Consider the following 24,525-nt stretch of genomic DNA (forward strand, 5'->3'; position numbering starts at 1 on the left):
TTGGTTTTTTTTTTTTTTTTTGAGACAGAGTCTCTCTCACTCTGTCACCAGGCTGGAGTGCAGTGGCGCGATCTCGGCTCACCAAAACCTCCGCCTCCCGAGTTCAAGCCATTCTCCTGCCTCAGCCTCTCGAGTAGCTGAGATTACAGGCACGTACCACCATGCTCAGCTAATTTTTAGTAGAGACAGGATTTCACCATGTTGCCCAGGCTGGTCTTGAACTCCTGACTTCGTGATCCACCCACTTTGGCCTCCCAAAGTGCTGGGATTACAGGCATGAACCACGGCGCCCAGCCTGGGCAGGGTTTTTTTTGTTTGTTTTTTTGTTTTTTCTGCTTGTGGATGTTGTTACATCAAGGTGTAAAACCTAGAAATACTGAAGTCATCTTGGATCATGAAGAGAAGCAGCCTTGGAATGAGGTTGTTAACTGAAGGTGGCAGAATGGAGAGTCGGAAGAAATCTGGGTCCTTGATGACACCATTACCCACGGGTTGTACTATGCCCAGAAACAGCTAGTTTCTTGATTTTTGTTGTTGTGGTGGTGGTGGTAAAATAATAAATTTCCTTACTGCTCAAGTTTATTTGAATTGGTGTTATCTGTTACTTGCAGCTAAAGGCATCCTGATTGATACAGTACATCTTGGAAATAACAGAGTTCAGCAATCTTCCTATAGAGAATTTTATTGCAGCATAACTCCTGTGGAGTAGGAGGAAAAAATTAGGATCCACAGGTTATCCAAAACAAAAAGGGATCTTCTAGAATTTGAGGAAGTGAGAAATTGGCAAAAACACGTTTTGGTGAAATCTTCTTTGATCAGAACATGATAAAAGGAAAGGAATTAAACATTTTTCTTCTATAATTAAATAATTGTCATTTTATATTAAAATTGTTTTCTAGAAAAAACTTGATTTTTGTTTGACAAAAATGTTTAAAGCAAAAACTATTTTTTATTTTTAAAATTTAAAAATAACATTCATTCTCTAAAATTTTACTCTTCTCTAAAATCTTCTAATACATTTGTTTTTGAAGAACACTATTAACTATTCACAATCATAACATTTTACTTTAGTGTAGCTAAATCTATTAGTAATCAGACAGCAACTCAGCATAATTAGTTCATTACATTTGTATAGAAGTAGATAATTTCATAGAAATCTATCAAAACAAAATGAAAAATTGATTATTTGCTTACAAATATTAGAAGAGTGGTTCAGCTTTAATGTCTTCTTTATTTTATCAGTAGCAGAAAAATCTGTCATGTAAACTTTCCTTAACTTCGTTTCTTCCGAAATTCCTTACTTTCTATAACTTGGCCTTTTGACAGTTGTTAGAATAAGTTACTGACAATTCCTTTTTATCATTCACAAAATATAGCTGGAGACCTTTGCTCAGAAAGGAAAGCTCTGGTATTAATTATCAAGTTTATTGTTTCAAGGTTGGGTTCTGTACTCATGTGAGTTTTCAGCTATGAATTATAGCTGCAGTAATTACCATGCCTTTGTTGATAATTTTAGTTGAGCTACTTGTACTTTAGATCATACCTCTTTTTTTCATAACTAATGATTTTAAAGTTTTGGCATTTGGGAATTACAATGTTTCTGAACTTTTTTTTTCTTTTTTTTTAGATAGGGTCTCACTCTATTGCCCAGGCTGGAGTGCAGTGGTTTGATATGGTTCACTGCAGCCTCAGCCTCCCTGGGCTCAAGTGATCCTCTCACCTCAGCCTCCCAAGTAGCAGGAACCATAGATGTGTGCCACCATGCCCGGCTAGTTTTTGTATTTTTTGTAGAGATAGGGTTTTGCCATTTGCCCAGGCAGGTCTTCAACACCCAGGCTCAAGCAATCCTCCCACCTCAGCCTCCCAGTGTGCTAGGATTACAGGGGTGAGTCACCATTCCCAGGCTGGACTTTATTTAAATGTTGAAATTTAAAACTCTTGGTTAATGATAGGAGGCATTTCAGGTGGTTCTCTGTGGCACTTCTCAACCTTTATCCACAAGGATGCACTTGGCCTTCCTAACAGTTGTATATAAATCCCTCTAATTTATTGTAGCTCCACTTCTTTCTCTCCACCTAGGAAGAGCTTTACAGACATTACCTTTAATCTAAAAACAAACCAATAGGAAATAGTGGCACTTTTAATCAGTAGCAAATTACTGGAACATTCCTCCTGACACTTCATCACACTACAATGACGCCACATGATGCCTCATGACTCCCAGTGAAAAAGACTACTTTAGTAGTCACCGCAATGCAGTAGGAAACAAGAAACAAAAGACAAAAAATAAAGTCCCTTTCACCCCCCATTTTGTAGAGTAACTTTTGTTGGAGCAGTAACTTAACCTCTCTATACTTCAGTTCTCCTTACACACAATATGAAAGCTAGAAGTTCTTATGAAAATATCAGTTAAGTGGTTTTTTAATTTTTAATTTTTATTTATTTTCTTTTTGAGACTCAGTCTCACTCTGTCACCCAGTCTGGAGTGTGGTGGCCTGATCTCGGCTCACTGAAATACCCGCCTTCCAAGTTCAAGCAATTCTCCTGCCTCGGCCTCCCTAGTAGCTGGGATTACAAGCACGCACCACCTCACCCAGCTAATTTTTTTTTTTTTTTTTTTGAGACGGAGTCTTGCTCTGTCGCCCCAGCTGGAGTGCAGTGGCCGGATCTCAGCTCACTGCAAGCTCCGCCTCCCGGGTTTACGCCATTCTCCTGCCTCAGCCTCCCGAGTAGCTGGGACTACAGGTGCCCGCCACCTCGCCTGGCTAGTTTTTTGTATTTTTAGTAGAGACGGGGTTTCACCGTGTTAGCCATGATGGTCTCGATCTCCTGACCTCGTGATCCGCCCGTCTCGGCCTCCCAAAGTGCTGGGATTACAGGCTTGAGCCACCGCACCCGGCAATTTTTGTATTTTTAATAGAGATGAGGTCTCACCATGTTGGCCAGGCTGGTCTTGAACTCTTAACCTCAGGTGATCCACCCCCCCCCCCCCCCCCCCCCCCGCCCCGACCCTTGGCCTCCCAAAGTGTGGGATTACAGGTGTGAGCCACTGCGCCCAGCCAAAATATCAGTTAAGTTTAATATTGTTTTGAGAGCTTCACTTCAATAAAATAGGATGGAGGGCCTTGCAGAGTAGAGAGGGATTCAAATGTAGAAGGCTTGAAATCGTAGGCTAAGGAACTGAATCGTGGGGGCTTGAGGGCCGGGCGCGGTGGCTCAAGCCTGTAATCCCAGCACTTTGGGAGGCCGAGACGGGCGGATCATGAGGTCAGGAGATCGAAACCCTCCTGGCTAACACGGTGAAACCCCGTCTCTACTAAAAATACAAAAACTAGCCGGGCGAGGTGGCGGGCGCCTGTAGTCCCAGCTACTCGGGAGGCTGAGGCAGGAGAATGGCGTAAACCCGGGAGGCGGAGCTTGCAGTGAGCTGAGATCCGGCCACTGCACTCCAGCCGGGGCGACAGAGCGAGACTCCGCCTCAAAAAAAAAAAAAAAAAAAAAAAAAAAAAAAAAAAAAAATCGTGGGGGCTTGTAAAGATCACTGAACAAGGTAATAGTATAATCATCAATATCTGTGTTTTAGGAGGAACACTCTCAGCAGTGTGTAAAATAGGAGAGAGTGATGGAAAATAGTAGAGTCAGGAGAGTATTGCAAAGGTCTAGACAAGAGTTGATGGTAATTGCTGTGAGAATTGGAAAAATTGGACTAATTAAAGAGGTATGGAAGACAATCAATTGTAGAAGCCATAGGATTTGGTTGGATATGAGGAGTAAGGGAGAGTAAGGATTTCTCTTTTTCTTTTTTGAGACAGAGTCTTGCTCTGTTGCCCAGGCTGGAGTGCAGTGGTGCAATCTCAGCTCACTGCAACCTCTGCCCCCCGGGTTCAAGCGATTCTCCTGCCTCAGCCTCCCGAGTAGCTGGGATTACAGGCGCACGCCACCACACCTGGCTAATTTTTGTATTTTTAGTAGAGACGGGGTTTCACCATGTTGGCCAAGATGATCTCGAACTTATGACCTCAGGTGATCTGCCCACCTTGGCCTCCGAAAGTGCTGGGATTACAGACGTGGGCCACAGCACCCGGCCCCTAGAGTACAGATTTCAATGGGTTAAGGGTTTCCGGTCTGAACATCTGAAGATGCCTTTCCTTAACTGAATGCAAGCTCAGGAACGTGTGGATTCTAGGATTAGGGATGATTTTCTCCTGTTATTTGAAATGCCTGTGGGTCCCGTGTGATGCTAACCACCTGGACAGTTAGAGTAGCTGTGGGGAAATTTCTTCCAACAAAGGAAAGGAATATTCATGTAATGAAAACAGCTCAATTTTGTAGTTCGCAACCATTAGTGCCCCAAACTCTGAGGTAGTTATTACCTCGCCAGCAGTAAAAGCTTGATTGTAGTCCCTGATTACTGACTCTGTGAAGGTCCTTGTTTCCAGCAACTTCCATAGGCAAAATATTATTGTGATTAATTATCGTGTGGCATAATACAAAGACTAGACGATGTATTGTGGCTTCCGGAGGGCGCCTGCTTCGTTTTTTCGCTGGAGCCCTCGCGGCAGGGGAACTGGAGAGATCCCTGCGTGGCCTTCGGCCCTTCCCTGGTCAGAGCCCGCCAGCAGCGAGGTGCTTCCAGCCATGAGGTCTGGGTCTTCAGGATCTCCCGACTTCGGTGCCTTGACCTTGGGCGGAGGGCCCTGTTATCCTTCCTTGCTTACGGACTCCAGCTTTCAGCGCCGGGGACGGGGCGGGACCGCACTTAGGTCCCGCCCCTCCGCCTCCGCCTCGCCCCGCCCCGCCCCGCCCCGCTCGCGGCCGCCTGCTCCCTCGGGCAGCAGGGGGATGCGCGCCTGCGCTGGCCCTAGCCTCGGAGCAGCCATGATGGTGGGTGTTCTCCGCGGCGCCGAGCCCCGGGAGCGCGGTGGGGGCGGCGGGCGCGGGGCGGGCGCGGGGACCGCGCCAGCCTGGCACTAATGTCTCCCTTTGTGTCTCCCCCATCCCATCCTTTTCTCCGGCGCGTCGGGCCCGCCGACCCCGCAGGAAGGCCTGGACGACGGCCCGGACTTCCTCTCAGAAGAGGACCGCGGAGTAAGTTCTGCCTCCGTTTCGCTCGCAGCCCTGCCACCCTCCCTCCCCATTCTGGGTCCACGGGTGTGGTACGGGGAGGGGTCCCCAGCCGCGCCGCACTCCCTCTCCGTAGTCCTCCTTTCGGTTTCCTCGCTGCACCGCGCCCCACCCTCCTGCAGCCCTTCCTCCCTGGGGGCCGCTTGGTTCCGATTCCCGGGGACCCGCGGCCGCTTTCTTGTCCCCCGCCGCTGGTTCGGGCCTTCTGGTGGACCTCCACTCCCACCCAGGGCGGGGTGCAGGTGGGGAAGTGGAAGTGGAGGCGGGAGCTGGAACGCCCCCACCTTCCCTCGCCACTTTTGGGCCATGAAAACCCATTCTCGGACCTTCTGGCGGCACCCTCGATTTTCACCCGGTGTTGACATTTCGAACTTGCTCCCGCCCACCCTTCTCTCTGTCTCTCAAATAGTACAGGTGTAGTCTACATTACCATTTTGCAAAGATTTTTACAGTGGCCGAATCAACTCCTGTCCAGTGCCCTACTAGATTATGCAAAGTGCGGGTAGCCCACGGTATCTTTACTTTTTCTAATATCCAACAAATCCTGTCTTTGGCAGGATTTCCTTGGTGTTTTATTCTTCCTTAGCTTCTTTGAGGTATATTGAAAAATACTATTGATAATTGTATATACTTAAGATATACATTATATTTTAATACACGAATACATTGTGAAATGAGTACCACAATCAACCTAACATATCCATTGCCTCACCTAGTTGCCAGTTTTTTTTTGTGAGAACATTTGAGATCTAAGCAAATTTCAAGTCTGTACCCTTTGACCAACATCTACACTCCACCCCCCCACCCCCTACATACACACCCCGCCAGGCCTTTGATAACCTCCATTCTACCCTTGGTGTCCTGAGGTTAGTTGCATTCTACTTCAGAAAGAGCCTTCCGGTCTCTGATTCCTCTCTTCCACCCCACTCTCCACTCCCTTTTTTCTTGGCTCAAGGGTGGTTATCTTTATAGTCCCTTGTACAAGTGAGCACTTGGAAAATGTTGATATATGATAATTACCATTCAGCAAGGTTCCATGGTTCCTTCACATTTCACAGCCTGCACTTCAGTTTTCCCTTTTGCTTTTTCTTAGCCATCTTAATGTGAAAGAGACATCTGTTAGTGCATATTTAGTAGGTGATAAAATATTGTGGGTTGTTATTGCTGTTTGTAATAACAGATGAGGTAGTTAGTATGAACTGATGACTTTTATAAAGCTTTTATTTACTTATTTGGTTTTATGAGACAGTATCTCCCTTTGTTGCCCAGGCTGGAGTGCAGTGGCATGGTTATAGCTCACTGCAGCCTTTACCTCCTGGGTTTCAGTGATCCTCCCACCTCAGCCTCCCAAGTAGCTGGGACTACTGGCATGGGCCACCATGCCTAGTTAGGTTGTTTGTTGTTTGTTTTTTGAGACGGAGTCTTGCTCTGTCACCCAGACTGGAGTGCAGTGGCACTATCTTGCCTCACTGCAAGCTCCGCCTCCCGGATTCACGCCATTCTTCTGCCTCTGCCTACCAAGTGTAGCTGGGACTACAGGCGCCCGCCACCACGCCCGGCTAATTTTTTTGTATTTTTAGTAGAGACGGGGTTTCACCGTGTTAGCCGGGATGGTCTCTATCCCCTGACTTCGTGATCCGCCCCCCTCAGCCTCCCAAAGTGCTGGGATTAGAGGCATGAGCCACCGCACCCGGCCTGTTCGTTTGTTTTTATAGAGACAGGGTCTCACCATGTTGTCCAGGCCAGTGTCAAACTCCTGGGCTTAAGTGGGCCTCTTGCCTCTGCCTTCCAAAGTGCTGGGATTATAGGCATGAGTCACTGTGCCCAACCGAGCTTTTAAATAGTAAGAAAGATGGAGAAGGTGCTGCATACTTTATAAATTAATTTCTCAGTGTAAACAAAGACATTATTTAGAATTTCAGGTTAAAGCAAAAGCATCATATAGAATTACTAGTTGTTTCTAAGATTTTTAGTTTCGGCCAGGCACAGTGGCTCACACCTGTAATCCCAGCATTTTGGGAGGCCAAGGCAAGAGGATTGTTTGAGGCAGGAATTCAAGATCAGCCTGAGCAACATAGCAACACCCCAACTCTACCGAAAATGTTTAAGACCGGATATGGTGGCTCAGCCTGTAATCCCAGCACTTTGGAAGGCCAAAGTGAGTGAATCACCTGAGGTCAGGAGTTGGAGACCAGCCTGACCAACATGGTGAAACCCCATTTCTACTAAAAATATAAAAATTAGCTGGGCATGGTGGTGCATGCCTATAATTCCAGTTATTCCCGAGGCTGAGGCAGGAGAATCACTTGAACCTGGGAGGTAGAGGTTGCAGTGAGCCGAGATTGCGCCATTGCACTCCAGCCTGGGCAACAAGAGCAAAACTCCATCTCAAAAAAAAAAAAAGAAAAAACAATTTTTTTTTGAACTTAGGCAAGCTTGGTGGTATATGCCTATAGTCCTAGCTATTTGAGAGATTGAGAGCTTAAGAACAGTGAGCTATGGCTTGAGAGGGCCTGGGTGACAGAGTGAGATCCTGTCTCTAAAAAAATATTTTTAATTGTATTTTGGATTTTAAAACAGGGGAAACTAGCAGAGTTACTTAATGAAGTGAGAGGAGTTGATTAGAGCACAATTAAACTGATTTTTCTAAATATAAAGCATATGACCTTTATATTTAGATAACTTTGTGTTCTATTTTTGGGGTCTACTAGCACAAGCAAACAGAATTTGCCTTCTTGAAGGATCTTACTAATAATGTTCAGTAAAAAAAAAATATTAATTTTTGAGTATGTCGATGATGTGAAAAGTATCTTTTGGTGAATATTTGTGTTCATGGCTTTATGCCTTCAGGAAGATTTGCTCATGGATCTGGAAGCACTTAAGTAATTTGTCCAGAAACTTTTTCTTTTTCTTTCTTTTTTTTTTTTTTGAGACAGAGTCTTGCTCTGTTGCCCGGGCTGGAGTGCAGTGTCACCATCTCAGCTCACTGCAAGCTCTGCCTCCCAAGTTCACACCATTCTCCTGCCTCAGCCTCCTGAGTAGCTGGGACTACAGGAGTCCGTGACCATGCCCGGCTAATTTTTTGCGCTTTTCTTTTTTTTTTTTTTTTTTTAGTAGAGGCGGGGTTTCACTGTGTTAGCTAGGATGGTCTCGATCTCTTGACCTCGTGATCTGCTCGCTTGGCCTCCCAAAGTGCTGGGATTACTGGCGTGAGCCACCGCACCTGGCCCCAGAAACTTTTTCGTGTATTACAAAATTAAAGGGAGAGGAAAACAAAAGAGGACGCCTGACTGAGATGTTCTTATAGAATCCTGTAGATGAAAATTTTAATATGGAAATGGAAAAAAAACATGAATTAGAACGCTTTTGGAACATCAGGATGGATATGTACACTTGCCCAGTTCTTCCTTATTTTTGTCCCATGGAACTGAGTGAATCATAATAATGATATAATTATAGGTGGGCACAGCATAATCATTGTTTCATTATATTTCATTATATCTCATCATCCCTCTGTAGCCTTTAGTATCCCCCTTTTTCTAATGAGAAATCTGAACTTCAGAGAAACTAAGTTAGTAGTCTGAGGTCACACAGCAATGAGTGGGAGAGCTGGACTTTATTTTTTATTTTTTATTTTTTTTTGAGATGGAGTCTCGCTCTGTCACCCAGGCTGGAGTTCAGTGGCCAGATCTCAGCTCACTGCAAGCTCCGCCTCCCGGGTTTACGCCATTCTCCTGCCTCAGCCTCCCGAGTAACTGGGACTACAGGCGTCCGCCACCTCGCCCGGCTAGTTTTTTGTATTTTTTAGTAGAGACGGGGTTTCACTGGGTTAGCCAGGGTGGTCTCGATCTCCTGACCTCGTGATCCGCCCGTCTCAGCCTCCCGAAGTGCTGGGATTACAGGCTTGAGCCACCGCGCCCGGCCTGAGCTGGACTTTAAACCACATTTCTGATATCAGAGCCACTGCACAGGTTTCTCAAAGTGCCCTTGAAATACTTGCCTTAGGCCGGGCGCGGTGGCTCAAGCCTGTAATCCCAGCACTTTGGGAGGCCGAGACGAGTGGATCACGAGGTCAGGAGATCGAGACCATCCTGGCTAACACAGTGAAACCCCGTCTCTACTAAAAATATAAAAAACTAGCCGGGCGAGGTGGCGGGCGCCTGTAGTCCCAGCTACTCGGGAGGCTGAGGCAGGAGAATGGCGGGAACCTGGGAGGCGGAGCTTGCAGTGAGCTGAGATCGCGCCACTGCACTCCAGCTGGGGCGACAGAGCGAGACTCCGTCTCAAAAAAAAAAAAAAAAAAAAAAAGAAATACTTGCCTTAGAATTACCTGGGTCGTTTGAAAATCAAAATGAAAGTTTCTGGGTGTCACCTCCTCACTGAATCAGCATCTCCTAGGGTAGGGAATACACAGTATTGAAAACTGTTGGTCACACTTTGATCTTTTCAGCCCCACCTCTACATAAGGACAGATAACTGCATTTTTTTTTTTTTTTTTTTAAATTTTTTTGAGACGGGGTCTCGCTCTGTCACCCAGGCTGGAGTGCAGTGGCATGATCTCAGCTCACTGCAGCGTCTGCCTTCAGGTTCAACTAGTTCTCCTGTCTCAGTCTCCTGAGTAGCTGGGGACTACAGGTGCATGCTACCACACCCAGCTAATTTTTGTATTTTTAGTAGAGACAGGGTTTTCACCATATTGGTCAGGCATGTCTTGAACTCCTGGCCTCAGGTGATCCACCTGCCTTGGCCTACCAAAGTGCTGGGAGTATAGGTGTAAGCCACTGTGCCCAGCTGATAACTTTTTTTTTTTTTTTTTAGAGGGAGTTTCACTCCTGTCGCCCAGGCTGTAGTGCAATGGCACAATCTTGGCTCACTGCATCCTCCACCTCCCAGGTGCAGGGATTTTCCTGCCTGCTGGGATTATAGGCGCCCACCACCACACCTGGCTAATTTTTTTGTTTTTTTTTTTTAATAGAGACAGGGTTTCACCATTTTGGCCAGGCTGGTCTCGAACTCTTGACCTCAGGTGATCTGCCTGCCTCGGCCTCCCAAAGTGCTGGGACTACAGGCGTGAGCCACCGCGCCCGGACGATAACTGCTTATTTAACAAGTGCCCAAGGAGAGTTTCTGTTTGTGACTGAAATTTGATTACTGCTGCACAAAGTTATCCTGCTATTTCCTCATTTTAGAAACAGAAATATCTGGCCTGTTTAAATTTCCTTACATTGTGTTTGTCCTGATAGAAATAGATTGCCATAATTAGAACTTTTAGGCATTGCATTTTTAGTTTAGATCATCTTGTTGAGCCTTTTAAGAAAGGGAGTCTTGGCAGGTCACAGTGGCTCACACCTGTAATTCCAGCACTTTGGAAGGCGGAGGCGGGTGGATCACGAGGTCAGGAGTTCAAGACCAGCCTGACCAACATGGTGAAGCTCTGTCCCTGCTAAAAATACAAAAAAATTAGCCGGGCGTGGTGGCGGGTAGCTGTAATCCCAGCTACTTGGGAAGCTGAGGCAGGAGAATCATTGGAACCCAGGTGGTGGAGATTGCAGTGAGCTGAGAGCATGCCATTGCACTCCCGCCTGTGCAACAGTGCGAGACTCTGTCTCAAAAAGAAAAGGGCGTCTTGATAGAGAAAAAGCATGAAGTACATCTTGATATGAGTTGCAAAGGGGGCAGCACATTCAAAAATAATAACTAGCATTTCATGTAAAGCAGTAAGTAAGCAAATTTTTTTTTTTTTTTTTCCTGAGATGGAGTCTTGCTCCGTCATCCAGGCTGGAGTGCAGTGGCGCGATCTTGGCTCACTGCAACCTCTGCCTCCTGGGTTCATGTCATTCTCCTGCCTCAGCCTCCTGAGTAGCTGGGACTACAGGCACCTGCCACCACGTCCTGCTAATTTTTTGTATTTTTAGTAGAGACAGGGTTTCACCATGTTAGCCAGGATGGCCTCGATCTTCTGACCTCGTGATCTGCCTGCTTCGGCCTCCCAAAGTGCTGGGATTACAGGTGTGAGCCACCGCACTGGCCCTTTTTGTTTTTTCTAGACGGAGTCTTGCTCTGTTGCTAGGCTGGAGTGCAGTGATGCGACCTTGACTCACTGCATCCTCCGCCTCCCAGGTTCAAACTGTTCTGCCTCAGACTCCTGAGTAGCTGGTACTATAGGCACTCGCCACCACGCCCAGCTAATTTTTGTATTTTTAGTAGAGACAAGGTTTCACCATGTTGGCCAGGATGGTCTCGATCTCTTGACCTCATGATCCACCCGCCTTGGCCTCCCAAAGTGCTGGGATTACAGGTGTGAGCCATCACGTCTGGCTACAGGTAAACAAAATTAAAGTCAGTGTTTTTAAATAAATCTTTAAGTAGCCACACATTTTCATCATGATGTTTCGATTAGAACAGAATCTCAGTGCCCTAAGAAAACCTTGTTTTGGCCAGGCACAGTGTCTTATGCTTGTAATCCCAGCACTTTGGGAGGCGGAGATGGGCAGATCACCTGAGGTCAGGAGTTAAAGACCTGCCTGGCCAACATGGTGAAACCCCATCTCTACTAAAAATACAAAAATTAGCCGGGCATGATGGCTGGTGCCTGTAATTCCAGCTACTTGGGAGGCTGAGACAGGAGAATCACTTGAATCCAGGAGGCAGAGGTTGCAGTGAGCCAAGACCTTGCCATTGTACTCCAGCTTGGGCAACAAGAGCGAAACTGTCTCAAAAAAAAAAAAAAAAAAAGGAAAATACTGTTTTGTGAGAAATTTAAAAAACAGGCTTCAAGAATACATAGTGTTGAAAAATATTGGCCACATTTTCATCTCTTTAGCCCTACCTCTATATAATAGGTTTTTCTCCCCCAAATAAAGGACAGTAACATATTATTTGGTAAACAAATGAGCCCTTTGAATTGGACACATTTTTTTCTGATGTGCTTGTTAAATAAGAACAGTGCGTGCCAGAGTGATGGCATGATTCTCTTTGCACTTGATTTCAATTCTAAATAATATGTTTATTGTTTTCAAGAATTACTTTAGGTAGAGTAACTACTCATTCTCCTGTACTCCTAGCCTTGTTCCTACCTCTGTATTTCTTATCTTCGTTAATAGCATCACTTTCCAGTTATGCTGGCAAGAAACCTCTGAGTCATATCCTTTATTTTATATCAGAGCAGTCATTGCAGCCAGTTACTTTCACCTTGGAAATGTTGTTTACCCCATCTTTCATGTGCATGGTCCCATTTAAACTCCTTGCTACTTCTTACTTAGACTGTAGCAGTACCTATCCTTAGTCTCTGTCTTTAGTCTTTCTACTTTCCAATTCAGTCTTCAAATTACTTGTATTACTAAAATGATTAAACCATATAGCACCATTAGTGAAAAGGACTTTCTTGGACCTCAATTTTTTTAGGGGAAAGGTCCAAACTCCTTAGGCTAACATTAAACTCTGTTCATAACCTTTTCTGACTGGCTTCATTTCTCAATATCCCTTCCCCCATATTCTAGTCTATTCCCCATTGCCCAAGCACCTCTACACTTGACTGTCTGTTTTATGCATGCATTTCAGTGTTTTATTTTCCCCTCACCTTTTCTTTCACTTGAAATTCAACTGGAATTTGGCCCAGATGCTTGCATTTTGTTTTGCACCTGCACACTTTTTAGCTTAAACACATTCCACATTTATTGATAGTTATTTCACATAAAAATGTGCTATATATTATGTTGGCTGAGGATTAAAAAGGTGAGTAAGACAAAGTTCCTGCCCTGAGACCATCACAGTGTAGTGAAGGAGCTAGAGTTATAATCCCTTGAAATAAAGTGTATGGGAGTAGAAAGTAAAGTGTTCAACTTTAGGGGAAAGGGTAGTAGTAAAGACAATGATAGTTACACACTTACATAGCATTCACTGTATGTCAGGGACTTTCCATATATTAACTCAATTCTCAAATCCCTATGAAATACACCTACTATTATTCCTATTTGGGAAAGGAAAACTGAGTTGCAGAGACATTAAATAACTTGCCCAAAGTCATACAGCCAGTAGGAGCTGTGGTCAAATAGGCAGTCTAGCTCTAGGGCCTGGCTTTTAACCACTGTGCTATTGGTCTGCTTTCCAACAGGGAGGATGGCATGTGTTGGTAATTTGGTTCCTCCTAGAGCACCTGTTCTTACTGGAGCAGAGGTTGCAAAGGTACATGAGGCTAGTATGGACAGAGTATAAAGTGCATAGTGAAAGACTCCAGGCAGTGGGAAGTGCTGAGGAATTTTAAGCTAGGAAAGACATGCCCAGGCCAGGTGCAGTGGCTCATGCCTGTAATCCCAGCACTTTGGGAGGCCGAGGTGGGCAGATCACCTGAGGTAAGGAGTTCGACACCAGCCTGGCCAACGTGATGAAACCCCATCTATACTAAAAATACAAAAAAAAATTAGCCAGGTGTGGTGGTGGGTGCCTGTAATCCCAGCTACTAGGGAAACTGAGGTAGGAGAATCGCTTGAACCCAGGAGGCAGAGGCAGCAGTGAGCCAAGATCACGCCACTATACTCCAGCCTGGGCAACAGGAGCAAAACTCCATCTCAAAAAGAAAAAAAGGGAAAGACATTTCCAGGTGAAAATATCATTGTAGATTATTCTAATATAGAGGATAGATTGATGCTTCCTTTCAGAAAGCAAAGAAACCAGGTAACAGGCTAATGCAACAGTCCAGATGAGAAATGACGAAAGTAGAACTAAGGCAGTGGAAGAGGGATGAAGGAAGGAATGTAGTAAAGAGATGTTTAGGAGATAGAATTGACAGGACGTAGTGACTGAATAAGTATACATGGGCTGGGCAAGGGAGAAGGAGAAAATAGAAAGGAAGACCAGGATTAGAGGTTAGGTCGTAAGTCTAGTTCCAGGTATGTTGGATTTAAAGTGCCTGTGAGGCATCTAACCTGCCCCTGCCAAACTAGAATGTAAGATCTGTAAGGTTGAGGATTGTGTCTCTTCACTGCTGTCTCCTTAACATGTAGGACAGTGCTTGATACATTGAGGGCAGTGAGTTGTTTAATAAGCAAATACATCCAGATGGCTATGTCTAGTTGGTAACTTGAAATTAAATTGGGAACTTAGAATAAAAGGTCTGAATTGGAGATGTAATTACTTAGGAATTATTAGTTGAGAATGGCTGATATTTCCAACATTAGATAGCACCCAAGGGAAACCAGCATTTAAGGACTAGAGCAAAGATGATTGCTTAATGGGGCTGAGAGGGGTAGGAGGCGAATCAGAGGAGACTTCAAAAGTTGAGAGAAGCTGGCTTAGTGGCTCATGCCTATAATCCCAGCACTCTGAGAGGCTGAGGCAAGAGGATCACTTGAGCCCAGGAGTTTGAAACCAGTCTGGGGTATGTAGAAAGATCCTGTCTCTACAAAAACTAAAAATTAGCAGGGTGTGGTCACACATGCATTTGGTCCTAGCTAGCTACTTGGGAGGCTGAGGAGGGAAGATTGCTTGATCACAGGAGTTCAAGGCTGTAGTGTGCTAAGATTGTACCACTGTACTCCAGCCTGGGCGACAGAGTGAGATGCCTGTCACCAATTTTTTTTTTTTTTTTTTTTTTTTTGAGGGAGAGTCCCACTTTTATCACCCAGGTTGGAGTACAGTGGCACTATCTTGACTCACTGCAACTTCTGTCTCCTGGATTCAAGCAGTTTCTTGTGTCTCAGCCTCCTGAGTAGCTGGGATTACAGGCAAGTACCACCATGCCCAGATAATTTTTGTATTTTTAGTAGACACAGGGTTTCACCTTGTTGCCCAGGCTGGTCTCAAACTCCTGGCCTCAAGTGATCCTCCTGCCTCAGCCTCCCAAAATGCTAAGATTATAGGCGTAAGCCACCACGCCCGGCCCCATCTCCAGTTTTAAAAATAATGATTTTTTAAAAGTTGAGATAGTTTTAAGAAAGGAGTGGTCAGAATGATACCAATGCAGAATACTGCAGAGAGGCCAAGCAGACTGAAAAATATCATTGGTTTGGAAATTAGGTACTCATGTAAAGAATTTTGTTTTTGTTTCTGTTTTTCGACATGGTCTTGCTCTGTTGCTTAGGCTGGCATGCAGTGACACCATCACAGCTCACTGCATCCTTGACCTCCTGGGCCTCAAGTGATCCTCCCACCTCAGCTTCCCAAGTAGCTGGGACTACAGGCGTGTGCCACAATGACCAGCTGTGAGGCAAAATTTATTTGTAAAAAGGTTTGTTGGTGGGCCTGAGAGAATAAACAGCTGCTGGCATTTATTTCTCTGGGCTGGAGGAGGCAAGTTCACTTGTTGAGGGTGGGGTGTAATGTGGTAGTAAAAGTTGGAATTATTGCTGCAGGGAATCAAAAGAGGATCTGAGCGAAGTTGCACAGGACTGGACTGCTGAGTAGTTTTAAAAGAGCGTTTGCAATTTGGAGACTGTTAATTTGAAATGGAACAGTACAAACAATGGTGACTTTTCTGTAGCCATACTCAGCAGCCCAAATGTAAAAGTTGAAGATTATATTGATCTTGAGGCCAGGTGGCTCATGCCTGTAATACCAGCATTTGGGAGGCTAAGGTGGGAGGATCGCTTGAGCCCAGGAGTTCAAGTCTAGCTTGGGCAGCATAGTGAGACCTCGTCTCTATAAAAAAATAAATAAATAGGCCGGGTGCGGTGGCTCAAGCCTGTAATCCCAGCACTTTGGGAGGCCGAGACGGGCGGATCACGAGGTCAGGAGATTGAGACCATCCTGGCTTACATGGTGAAACCCCGTCTCTACTAAAAAATACAAAAAACTAGCCGGGTGAGGTGGCGGGCGCCTGTAGTCCCAGCTACTCGGGAGGCTGAGGCAGGAGAATGGCGTAAACCCGGGAGGTGGAGCTTGCAGTGAGCTGAGATCCGGCCACTGCACTCCAGTCCGGGCAACAGAGGGAGACTCCCTCTCAAAAAAAAAAAAAAGAAAATAAATAAATAAAAGATAAGTAGATCCTGAGTATGGGAATTTGTAAGCCAGGTATGGTAAAAGAACAGTGAAAGTTGAAGGGACCAGCAGGAAAGGTATTGGAATGGCATTTGTGGAGTGGATTGGAAAAGGAGTGAAGCAGAGGGAGTGCTGACAGACTGGAAATAAATGGAAAGCTCACAGGACTGGAGGTGTTGATGAGGTTACATTGTATATGTGGTAAAAGTGGTAGGGAGAAAGCAGGAAGCAGTTAATTTTATGTTACATAGGTTGATTGTCTTTCTCATTGCAAATAGATTTCTTGAAGGCAGGGCTTTTTGCTCACTTTAAATCTTCCGCAATACCTGGAACAGTTGTTTGCGTATAAGTGCTGAAAAAAAAAGTTTATTAAATAACCGCATATTACTGTATTGCCTAGAGAGTCAAGTGTTTATATTTATTCTATCTATCTATATATTTTTGAGACAGAGTTGTGTTCTGTCACCGAGGCTGGAGTACAGTGGCGTGATATCAGCTGACTGCAACCTCCACCTCCTGGGTTCAAGTGATCCTTCTGCCTCAGCCTCCTGAGTAGCAGGGACTATAGGCATGCACCACTGCACCCAGCTAATTTTTGTATTTTTAGTAGAGATGGGGTTTCACCATGTTGGCCAGGCTGGTCTCGGACTCCTAACTTCGTGATCCGCCCACCTTGGCCTCCCAAAGTGTTGGAATTACAGGCATGAGCCACTGTACCCGGCCAATCAAATTCACTTCTATCATGGAGTTTTTAATTGATTGTACTGTAATTACCTGAAAGTAGTTTTGCAGCCCAGTTGTGGTTCCACCTTTCTTTCCTCTTCCCTCCTTTACATTCCACAAATATTTGTTGAGAACTTCCATTGGGAATATAGCAATGAACAAAATAGATAAAAACCTATGTCTTCATGGAGCTGAATTACAGTCATGAAAATACATTTTTGAAAAGTATAGTATATTAGGTTTTGAATAAGCATTATGAAGAAAAATGAGGGAGGAGTAAGGATTTTTGGGCTGGAAGGGAGGATGGTTTGAGCCACACTTTTACATAGGGTGCCTAGGAAATGCCTTCCTGAGGAAGACTTAAGGACTTGAAGAAAGTGAGCTGTGCAGATAGATATCTGGGGAGCAGAGTGTTCCAGGCAGAGGGAACCAGCAGGTGCAAAGACTCCCTGAGACGGCAGCATGTTTGTGTGTTCAAAAAACAAGGAGGGCCGGGTGCAGTGCCTCATGCCTGTAATCCCAGCACTTGAGAGGTCAAGGCGGGTGGATCACCTGAGGTTGGGAGTTCGAGACCAGCCTGGCCAACATGGTGAAACCTTGTCTCTACTAAAAATACAAAAATTAGCTGGGCGTGGTGACGCATGTCTATAGTTCCAGCTACTAGGGAGGCTGAGGCAGGAAAATCACTTGAACCAGAGAGGCAGAGGTTGCAGTGAGTCAATATCATACCACTGTACTCCAGCCTTGGTGACACAGCAAGACTCCATCTCCCCCAAAAAAGGAGGCTATATGGCAGGACTACGCCAGAGGAGTGGTAAATTAAATGATATCAGATGGAGATTTTATAGTGCCTGGTAGGCCACTGTAAGGTATTCAGCTTTTCTTCAAGCGGAAACTCCTTAGATTTTGAGCAGAGAAATGATTTCTAGTTTAATGATACCATAGTGGTGATCCTGTAGGGAATAAATTTATGAGGGGCAAGGGCTGAAGTAAGATCAGTTCAGATACTATTGTAAGAGTCAAAGTTATTTTCTTTCTTTTCTTCCTTCCTCTTTGCCCCATCCCATCCACTCATCCGTCTCTCTACATTTTTTTTCTGTCAAAATATGAACAACTGACTTTTTAGGGATGTTCTAAGCTAGATACTTCATAGTACACTAGTCAGTATAATAACTAGTAGTGAATGTCTTCCTAAGTCTTTTTTTTTTGAGACAAGAGTCTTGCTCTGTCCCCCAGGCTGGAGTGCAGTGGCTCAATCTCGGCTCACTACAAGCTCTGCCTCCTGGGTTCAAGCTATTCTCTTGCTTCAGCCTCCCAGGTTCCTGGGACTATAGGTGCCTGCCACTACGCCTGGCTCATTTTTTGCATTTTTAGTAGAGATGGGGTTTCTCTGCTTTAGCCGGGATGGTCTTGATCTCCTGACCACGGGATCCACCCACCTTGGCCTCCCAAAGTGCTGGGATTACAGGTGTGAGCTACTGTGCCCGGCCCAAGTCTCTTTTTTTTTTTTTTTTTTTGAGATAGCGTCTCACTCCGTCACCCAGGCTGGAGTGCAGTGAGACAATCACAGCCCACTGCAGCCTCAGCCTCCTGAGTAGCTGGGACCACAGATGTGCACCATTACACCCAGCTAATGTAAAAATTTTTTGTGCAGACAAGGTCACACTGTGTTGCCCATGCTGGTCTCGAACTCCTGGCCACAAGTGGTCCTTCTGCCTTGGCTTCCCAACGTACTGGGATTACAGGCATAAGCTACCGTGCCTAGCCTTTTAGTAAGTAATTATATATGGAACAACAGGTCAAGGTCTTTAAATTGTTCTTCTAATGATACTACATTTATGTTACTTAATCCTTATTTTTTTGTCATAATCTTTCTCTTGACCAGTGACACAAATGTTTAACCTAGTCAGCCTCTGACAGAAGACAGTCCAATGTTTATTGTCCCAGAAAAAGATTAAGCCATTGAATGTAATCTAATTAGAAATTTCTTCCAACTGAACTCACTAGTTGCGGAAAGTTGATTAAATTTTTTTTTTACCTGAGACGTCGTGCTCTCTCGACCAGGCTGGAGTGCAGTGGTGCGATCTCAGCGCCTGGTCTCTGCCTTTTGTATATAGATAACATGCTGGGCCGGGCGCGGTGGCTCAAGCCTGTAATCCCAGCACTTTGGGAGGCCGAGATGGGCGGATCACGAGGTCAGGAGATCAAGACCATCCTGGCTAACACGGTGAAACCCCGTCTCTACTAAAAATACAAAAAAAACTAGCCGGGCGAGGTGGCGGGCGCCTGTAGTCCCAGCTCCTCGGGAGGCTGAGGCAGGAGAATGGCGTAAACCCGGGAGGCGGAGCTTGCAGTGAGCTGAGATCTGGCCACTGCACTCCAGTCCGGGCGACAGAGCGAGACTCCGCCTCAAAAAAAAAAAAAAAAAAAAAAAAAAAAAAAACATGCTGGCTTGGCATTGTGGCTCACTCCTGTAATCCCAGCACTTTGGGAGGCTGAGGCGGGTGGATCACCTGAGGTCAGGAGTTGAAGACCAGCCTGGCTAACATGGCAAAACCCCATCTCTACTAAAAATACAAAAGTTAGCTGGGCCTGGTTGTACATGCCTGTAGTCCTAGCTACTTGGGAGGTATTAAATTTTTTTTTTACCTGAGACGTCGTGCTCTCTCGACCAGGCTGGAGTGCAGTGGTGCGATCTCAGCGCCTGGTCTCTGCCTTTTGTATATAGATAACATGCTGGGCCGGGCGCGGTGGCTCAAGCCTGTAATCCCAGCACTTTGGGAGGCCGAGATGGGCGGATCACGAGGTCAGGAGATCAAGACCATCCTGGCTAACACGGTGAAACCCCGTCTCTACTAAAAATACAAAAAAAACTAGCCGGGCGAGGTGGCGGGCGCCTGTAGTCCCAGCTCCTCGGGAGGCTGAGGCAGGAGAATGGCGTAAACCCGGGAGGCGGAGCTTGCAGTGAGCTGAGATCTGGCCACTGCACTCCAGTCCGGGCGACAGAGCGAGACTCCGCCTCAAAAAAAAAAAAAAAAAAAAAAAAAAAAAAAAAAACATGCTGGCTTGGCATTGTGGCTCACTCCTGTAATCCCAGCACTTTGGGAGGCTGAGGCGGGTGGATCACCTGAGGTCAGGAGTTGAAGACCAGCCTGGCTAACATGGCAAAACCCCATCTCTACTAAAAATACAAAAAGTTAGCTGGGCCTGGTTGTACATGCCTGTAGTCCTAGCTACTTGGGAGGTATTAAATTTTTTTTTTACCTGAGACGTCGTGCTCTCTCAACCAGGCTGGAGTGCAGTGGTGCGATCTCAGCTCACTGCAACCTCTGCCTCCCAGATTGAAGCAATTCTCTTGCCTCAGCCTCCTGAGTAGCTGGGATTATAGGCGCTCACCACCACACCTGGCTAATTTTTTTTCTCTTTTTTGTATTTTTAGTAGAAACAAGGTTTCACCATGTTGGCCAGGCCGGTCTCAAATTCCTAACCTTGCAATCCTTCTGCTTCGGCCTCCCAAAGTGCTGGGATGACAGGCTTGAGCCACCGCACCCAGTCAATTAAATTTTTATGAAACACATAAAATTTTTTAAATTTTTATGAAGCACAAGTTGTTTGCTTGACTCCTGTCCTTAATAAAACCCTCTAAATGATTGACTTTTTGCTAAACTGAGAAGAAAATCTGCCTAGACGATTTGTGTACATTTTATGTAATGAACACTAAATCTCACACCTGTAATCCCACCCTTGGCTAATTTTTGTTTTTGTTAACTGTTTTTGGTTTTTTTTTTTTTTTTAAGAGACCAGGTGCTGCTGCAATACCAGCACTCTGGGAGGCTGAGGCAGGTGGATCACGAGGTCAGGAGTTCAAGACCAACGTGGCCAAGATGGTGAAACTGCGCCTCTTACTAAAAATACAAAAATTAGCTGGGCCTGGTGGCAGGCGCCTGTAATCCCAGCTACTTGGGAGGCTGAGGCAGCAAACTGCTTGAACGTGGGATGTGGAAGTTGCAGTGAGCCAAGATGGCACCACTGCACTCCAGCCTGGGCGACAGAGTGAGACTCCATCTCAAAAAAAAAAAAACAGAATCTGGCTGTGTGTGGCAGCTCACGCCTGCAATCTTAACACTTTGGGAGGCTGAGGCGATTGGATCACTTGAGCTCAGGAGCTCAAGACCAATCTAGGCAACATGGCAAAACCCTGCACTCCAACCTGGGGGAACAAAGTGAGACTCCATCTCAAAAAATAACATGTGATTGATTACCTTTAAGGCCTACCTAGATAATCCAGGATAATCTCAAAATCCCCATCTCAAAATCCATAATTGAATGACATCTGCAAAGTCCTAGTCCTTTATTGACATACAAGGTAACATTTACAGCTCCCAGGAATTTGGATGTAGATACCTCCTAGGGAGCTACCACAATAAACATCTTAAAAGTGGCCTGGCCTGGCCTGGCCTGGCCTGGCCTGGCTCAGTGGCTCACACCTGTAATCCCAGCACTTGGGGAGGCCAAGGTGAAAGGGTTATCTGAGCTCAGGAGTTCAAGACCAGCCTGGGTGACATAGCGAGACCCTGTCTCTATTTGAAACAAAAAACAGAAAGAAAAGGCCTGAAGGTGATTAAAGAAAAAAGAGGCCAGGCACAGTGGCTCACGCCTGTAATCCCAGCACTTTGGGAGGCCGAGGTGGGTGGATCACGAGGTCAGAAGATCAAGACCATCCTGGCTAACACGATGAAACCCTGTCTCTACTAAAAAAAATACAAAAAATGAGCCAGGCGTGGTGGCAGGCACCTGTAGTCCCAGCTACTCGGGAGACTGAGGCAGAAGAATGTTGTGAACCTGGGAGGTGGAGCTTGCAGTGAGCCGAGATTGCACCACTGCACTCCAGCCTGGGCGACAGAGCGAGACTCTGTCTCCAAAAAAAAAAAAAAAGAAAAAAAAGGAAACAGGGAAACAGATTTTTTTTTTTTTGAGACGGAGTCTCACTCTGTCACCAGGCTGGAGTGCAGTGGTGTGATCTCCACTTTGTGCAACCTCCGCCTCCCAAGTAGCTGGGACTACAGGTACGCGCCACCATGTCCAGCTAATTTTGGTATTTTTAGTAGAGATGGGGTTTCACCATGTTGGCCAGGATGGTCTCAATCTCTTGACCTCATGATACACCTGCCTCAGCCTCCCAAAGTGCTGGGATTATAAGTATGAGCCACTACACCTGGCGCCCCCCCTCGCTTTTTTTTTTTTTTTTTTTTTTTTATTGAGACAGGGTTTGGCTCTGTTGCCCAGGCTGGAGTGCAGTGGTGTGATCTCAGCTCACTGCAACCTCCTTCTTGGGCTCAAGCCATTCCCCACACCTCAGCCTCCCAGGTAGCTGGGACTACAGGTATACAACATGTGCCAGGCTAATTTTTGTATTTTTTTGTAGAGATGAGGCTTTTCTGTGTTGGCCAGGCTAGTCTCAGATTCCTGAGCTCAAGCAATTTGAATACCAAGGTGGGTCAACATGGCAAAACCCCGTCTCTACCAGAAACTACAAAAAATAGCTGGATGTGGGGGTGCACGCCTATAATCCCAGCTTCTCAGGAGGCTGAGGTGGGAGAATCACTTGAACCCTGGAGGGAGAGGTTGTAGTGAACAGAGATCACCACTGCACTCCAACCTGGGTAACAGAGTGAGACCCTGTCTCAAAAACAAAAAATAAAATTTATATATACACATATATATATTTGAAATCATTGAGTAAACAATTTTGCATTTGCATTCAGCATTTTTTTTCATTTACCATATAATTAAAATTTGAGATACCAATGACCAGGTGAGATTCTCTAAGTCCTAGTTTTTACAACTAGAGTACTGTCTTTGAAACAGCCTATTTCATGTCTTTGCAGCTGGCTAAGACTTATCTTTTAGTGTTTGGAGTCTTTCCTAAGTCTCAAAATTACCCAAACAAGTTACAGTATTTATTGTTTAAAGAGTAAGAAAAACATGAAGTTTAAAAATTTTAAATAAGAAGAGTCTTCTTATAGATGAGAAAGTGGAAGCACTAAATAGGGAATATATTCATTTCTTCAAATGTAGCTTATGGAGTTACTTATTGAGTACTTACTGTATGTTAGTATTTTTCTTAGCACTTTACATTAATGTATTTAATTATATTTGATAGTTTCATTGTATATTCCTGAATATAAAGAGGCGAGAGTTAAACTTGTTGCTTGATAGTCTTTTTATTATTTTTCTTGTGGTTCAAGACAGACACATTCCTTAATTTTAGAGTGCTTGAACTTAGATGGACCACTTTCTTGGAAAACAGGTTTTTTGGTTTTTTTTTTTGAGACAGGTTTTTTTTTTGTTTGTTTTGTTTTGTTTTGTTTTTTGCTTTTTGAGACGGTTTTGCTCTGTTATCCAGGCTGAAGTGCAGTGGCATGATTACTGCTCACATCTCCTGCCTCAGCCTCCCGTGTAGTGAGACTACAGGTGTGTGCCACCATATTTGGCTATTTTCTTTCTTTCTTTTTTTTTTTTCAATATTTGTAGAGACAGGGTCTTGTTATGTTTCCCGGGGTGGTCTTGAATTCCTGGGCTCAGTCAGTCCTCCTGCCTCAGCCTCCTAAAGTACTGGGATTACAGACGTGAGCCATCACATCTGACTGAAAAGAGTTTTCTTTTTGAATTAAACTGTAACTAAACTGTAATTAATCATGATTAGCTCGGTGACTTAAGTAAAGCAAAATATAGTTGAATACTATAAAATGAAAATTCTAGAATTGAATACTACAGTATTAAGGTAATAGCGTTGCCCAAAGCAGCTGCTTCAAAATGTATATAATATGCATGTTATATGGACATGAGTACCTCTTTAGACTTAATCTTTTGTTATTTTTGTTTTGTTTTTGCATTGTCTTGTCTGAGAAAAAAATTACATAAAAGCACATGATTTTCATTAAGATACTGGTTTTCTTCTTCCAGCTTAAAGCAATAAATGTAGATCTTCAAAGTGATGCTGCACTGCAGGTGGACATTTCTGATGCTCTTAGTGAGCGGGATAAAGTAAAATTCACTGTTCACACAAAGGTAAATGTGATTTTGTACTTTCTATTATTTTAGCCATTTGTTATACTACATATGTGATATGTTGACCGGTACTTGGATTTTAAACATAATTGGAAAGAGACTATTTTAACAAAAATAGGTGTAGGAAAATGTACTTTTTTAAGATTAATATTCTGAGAATCAGAACCTAGACAGGGCAAATTTAATTTTTTTCCAAATTTTTATTAGTATCTTTTATCATTCTTGTTACTTTCTTTTTTTTTTTTTTTTGAGGCGGAGTCTCGCTTTGTCGCCCGGACTGGAGTGCAGTGGCCAGATCTCAGCTCACTGCAAGCTCCGCCTCCCGGGTTTACGCCATTCTCCTGCCTCAGCCTCCCGAGTAGCTGGGACTACAGGCGCCCGCCACCTCGCCCGGCTAGTTTTTGTATTTTTAGTAGAGACGGGGTTTCACCGTGTTAGCCAGGATGGTCTCAATCTCCTGACCTCGTGATCCGCCCGTCTCGGCCTCCCAAAGTGCTGGGATTACAGGCTTGAGCCACCGCGCCCAGCCTTTTTTTTTTTTTTTTTTGAGACGGAGTCTTGCTCTGCCACCCAGGCTGGAGTGCAGTGGCCGGATCTCAGCTCACTGCAAGCTCCGCCTCCCGGATTTACGCC

The 24,525-nt window shown here is 44.9% G+C and overlaps 1 protein-coding gene across 3 annotated transcripts in view; it reads left to right on the top strand.

Annotated features, from left to right (window-relative positions):
- Positions 1 to 2,813: 2,813 nt before the first annotated feature.
- The window catches only part of SNX6 (sorting nexin 6), a 73,598-nt gene continuing 51,886 nt past the window's right edge, over positions 2,814 to 24,525 (top strand). For 2 of the 3 annotated variants that reach the window (XM_033188300.1, XM_033188301.1), the window contains exons 1-3: positions 4,777 to 4,884; positions 5,041 to 5,088; positions 23,788 to 23,892. In XM_033188300.1, coding sequence (XP_033044191.1) covers positions 4,843 to 4,884; positions 5,041 to 5,088; positions 23,788 to 23,892 — 195 coding nt within the window. In that variant the 5' untranslated portion in view covers positions 4,777 to 4,842. Of the gene's footprint in view, positions 2,819 to 4,776; positions 4,885 to 5,040; positions 5,089 to 23,787; positions 23,893 to 24,525 lie in introns of those variants that run through there. The other variant, XM_033188302.1, reaches the window with a different exon arrangement.

This window comes from Trachypithecus francoisi, unplaced genomic scaffold, assembly GCF_009764315.1.
Source record: "Trachypithecus francoisi isolate TF-2019V2 unplaced genomic scaffold, Tfra_2.0 Lachesis_group3, whole genome shotgun sequence".
Lineage (NCBI taxonomy): Eukaryota > Metazoa > Chordata > Mammalia > Primates > Cercopithecidae > Trachypithecus > Trachypithecus francoisi.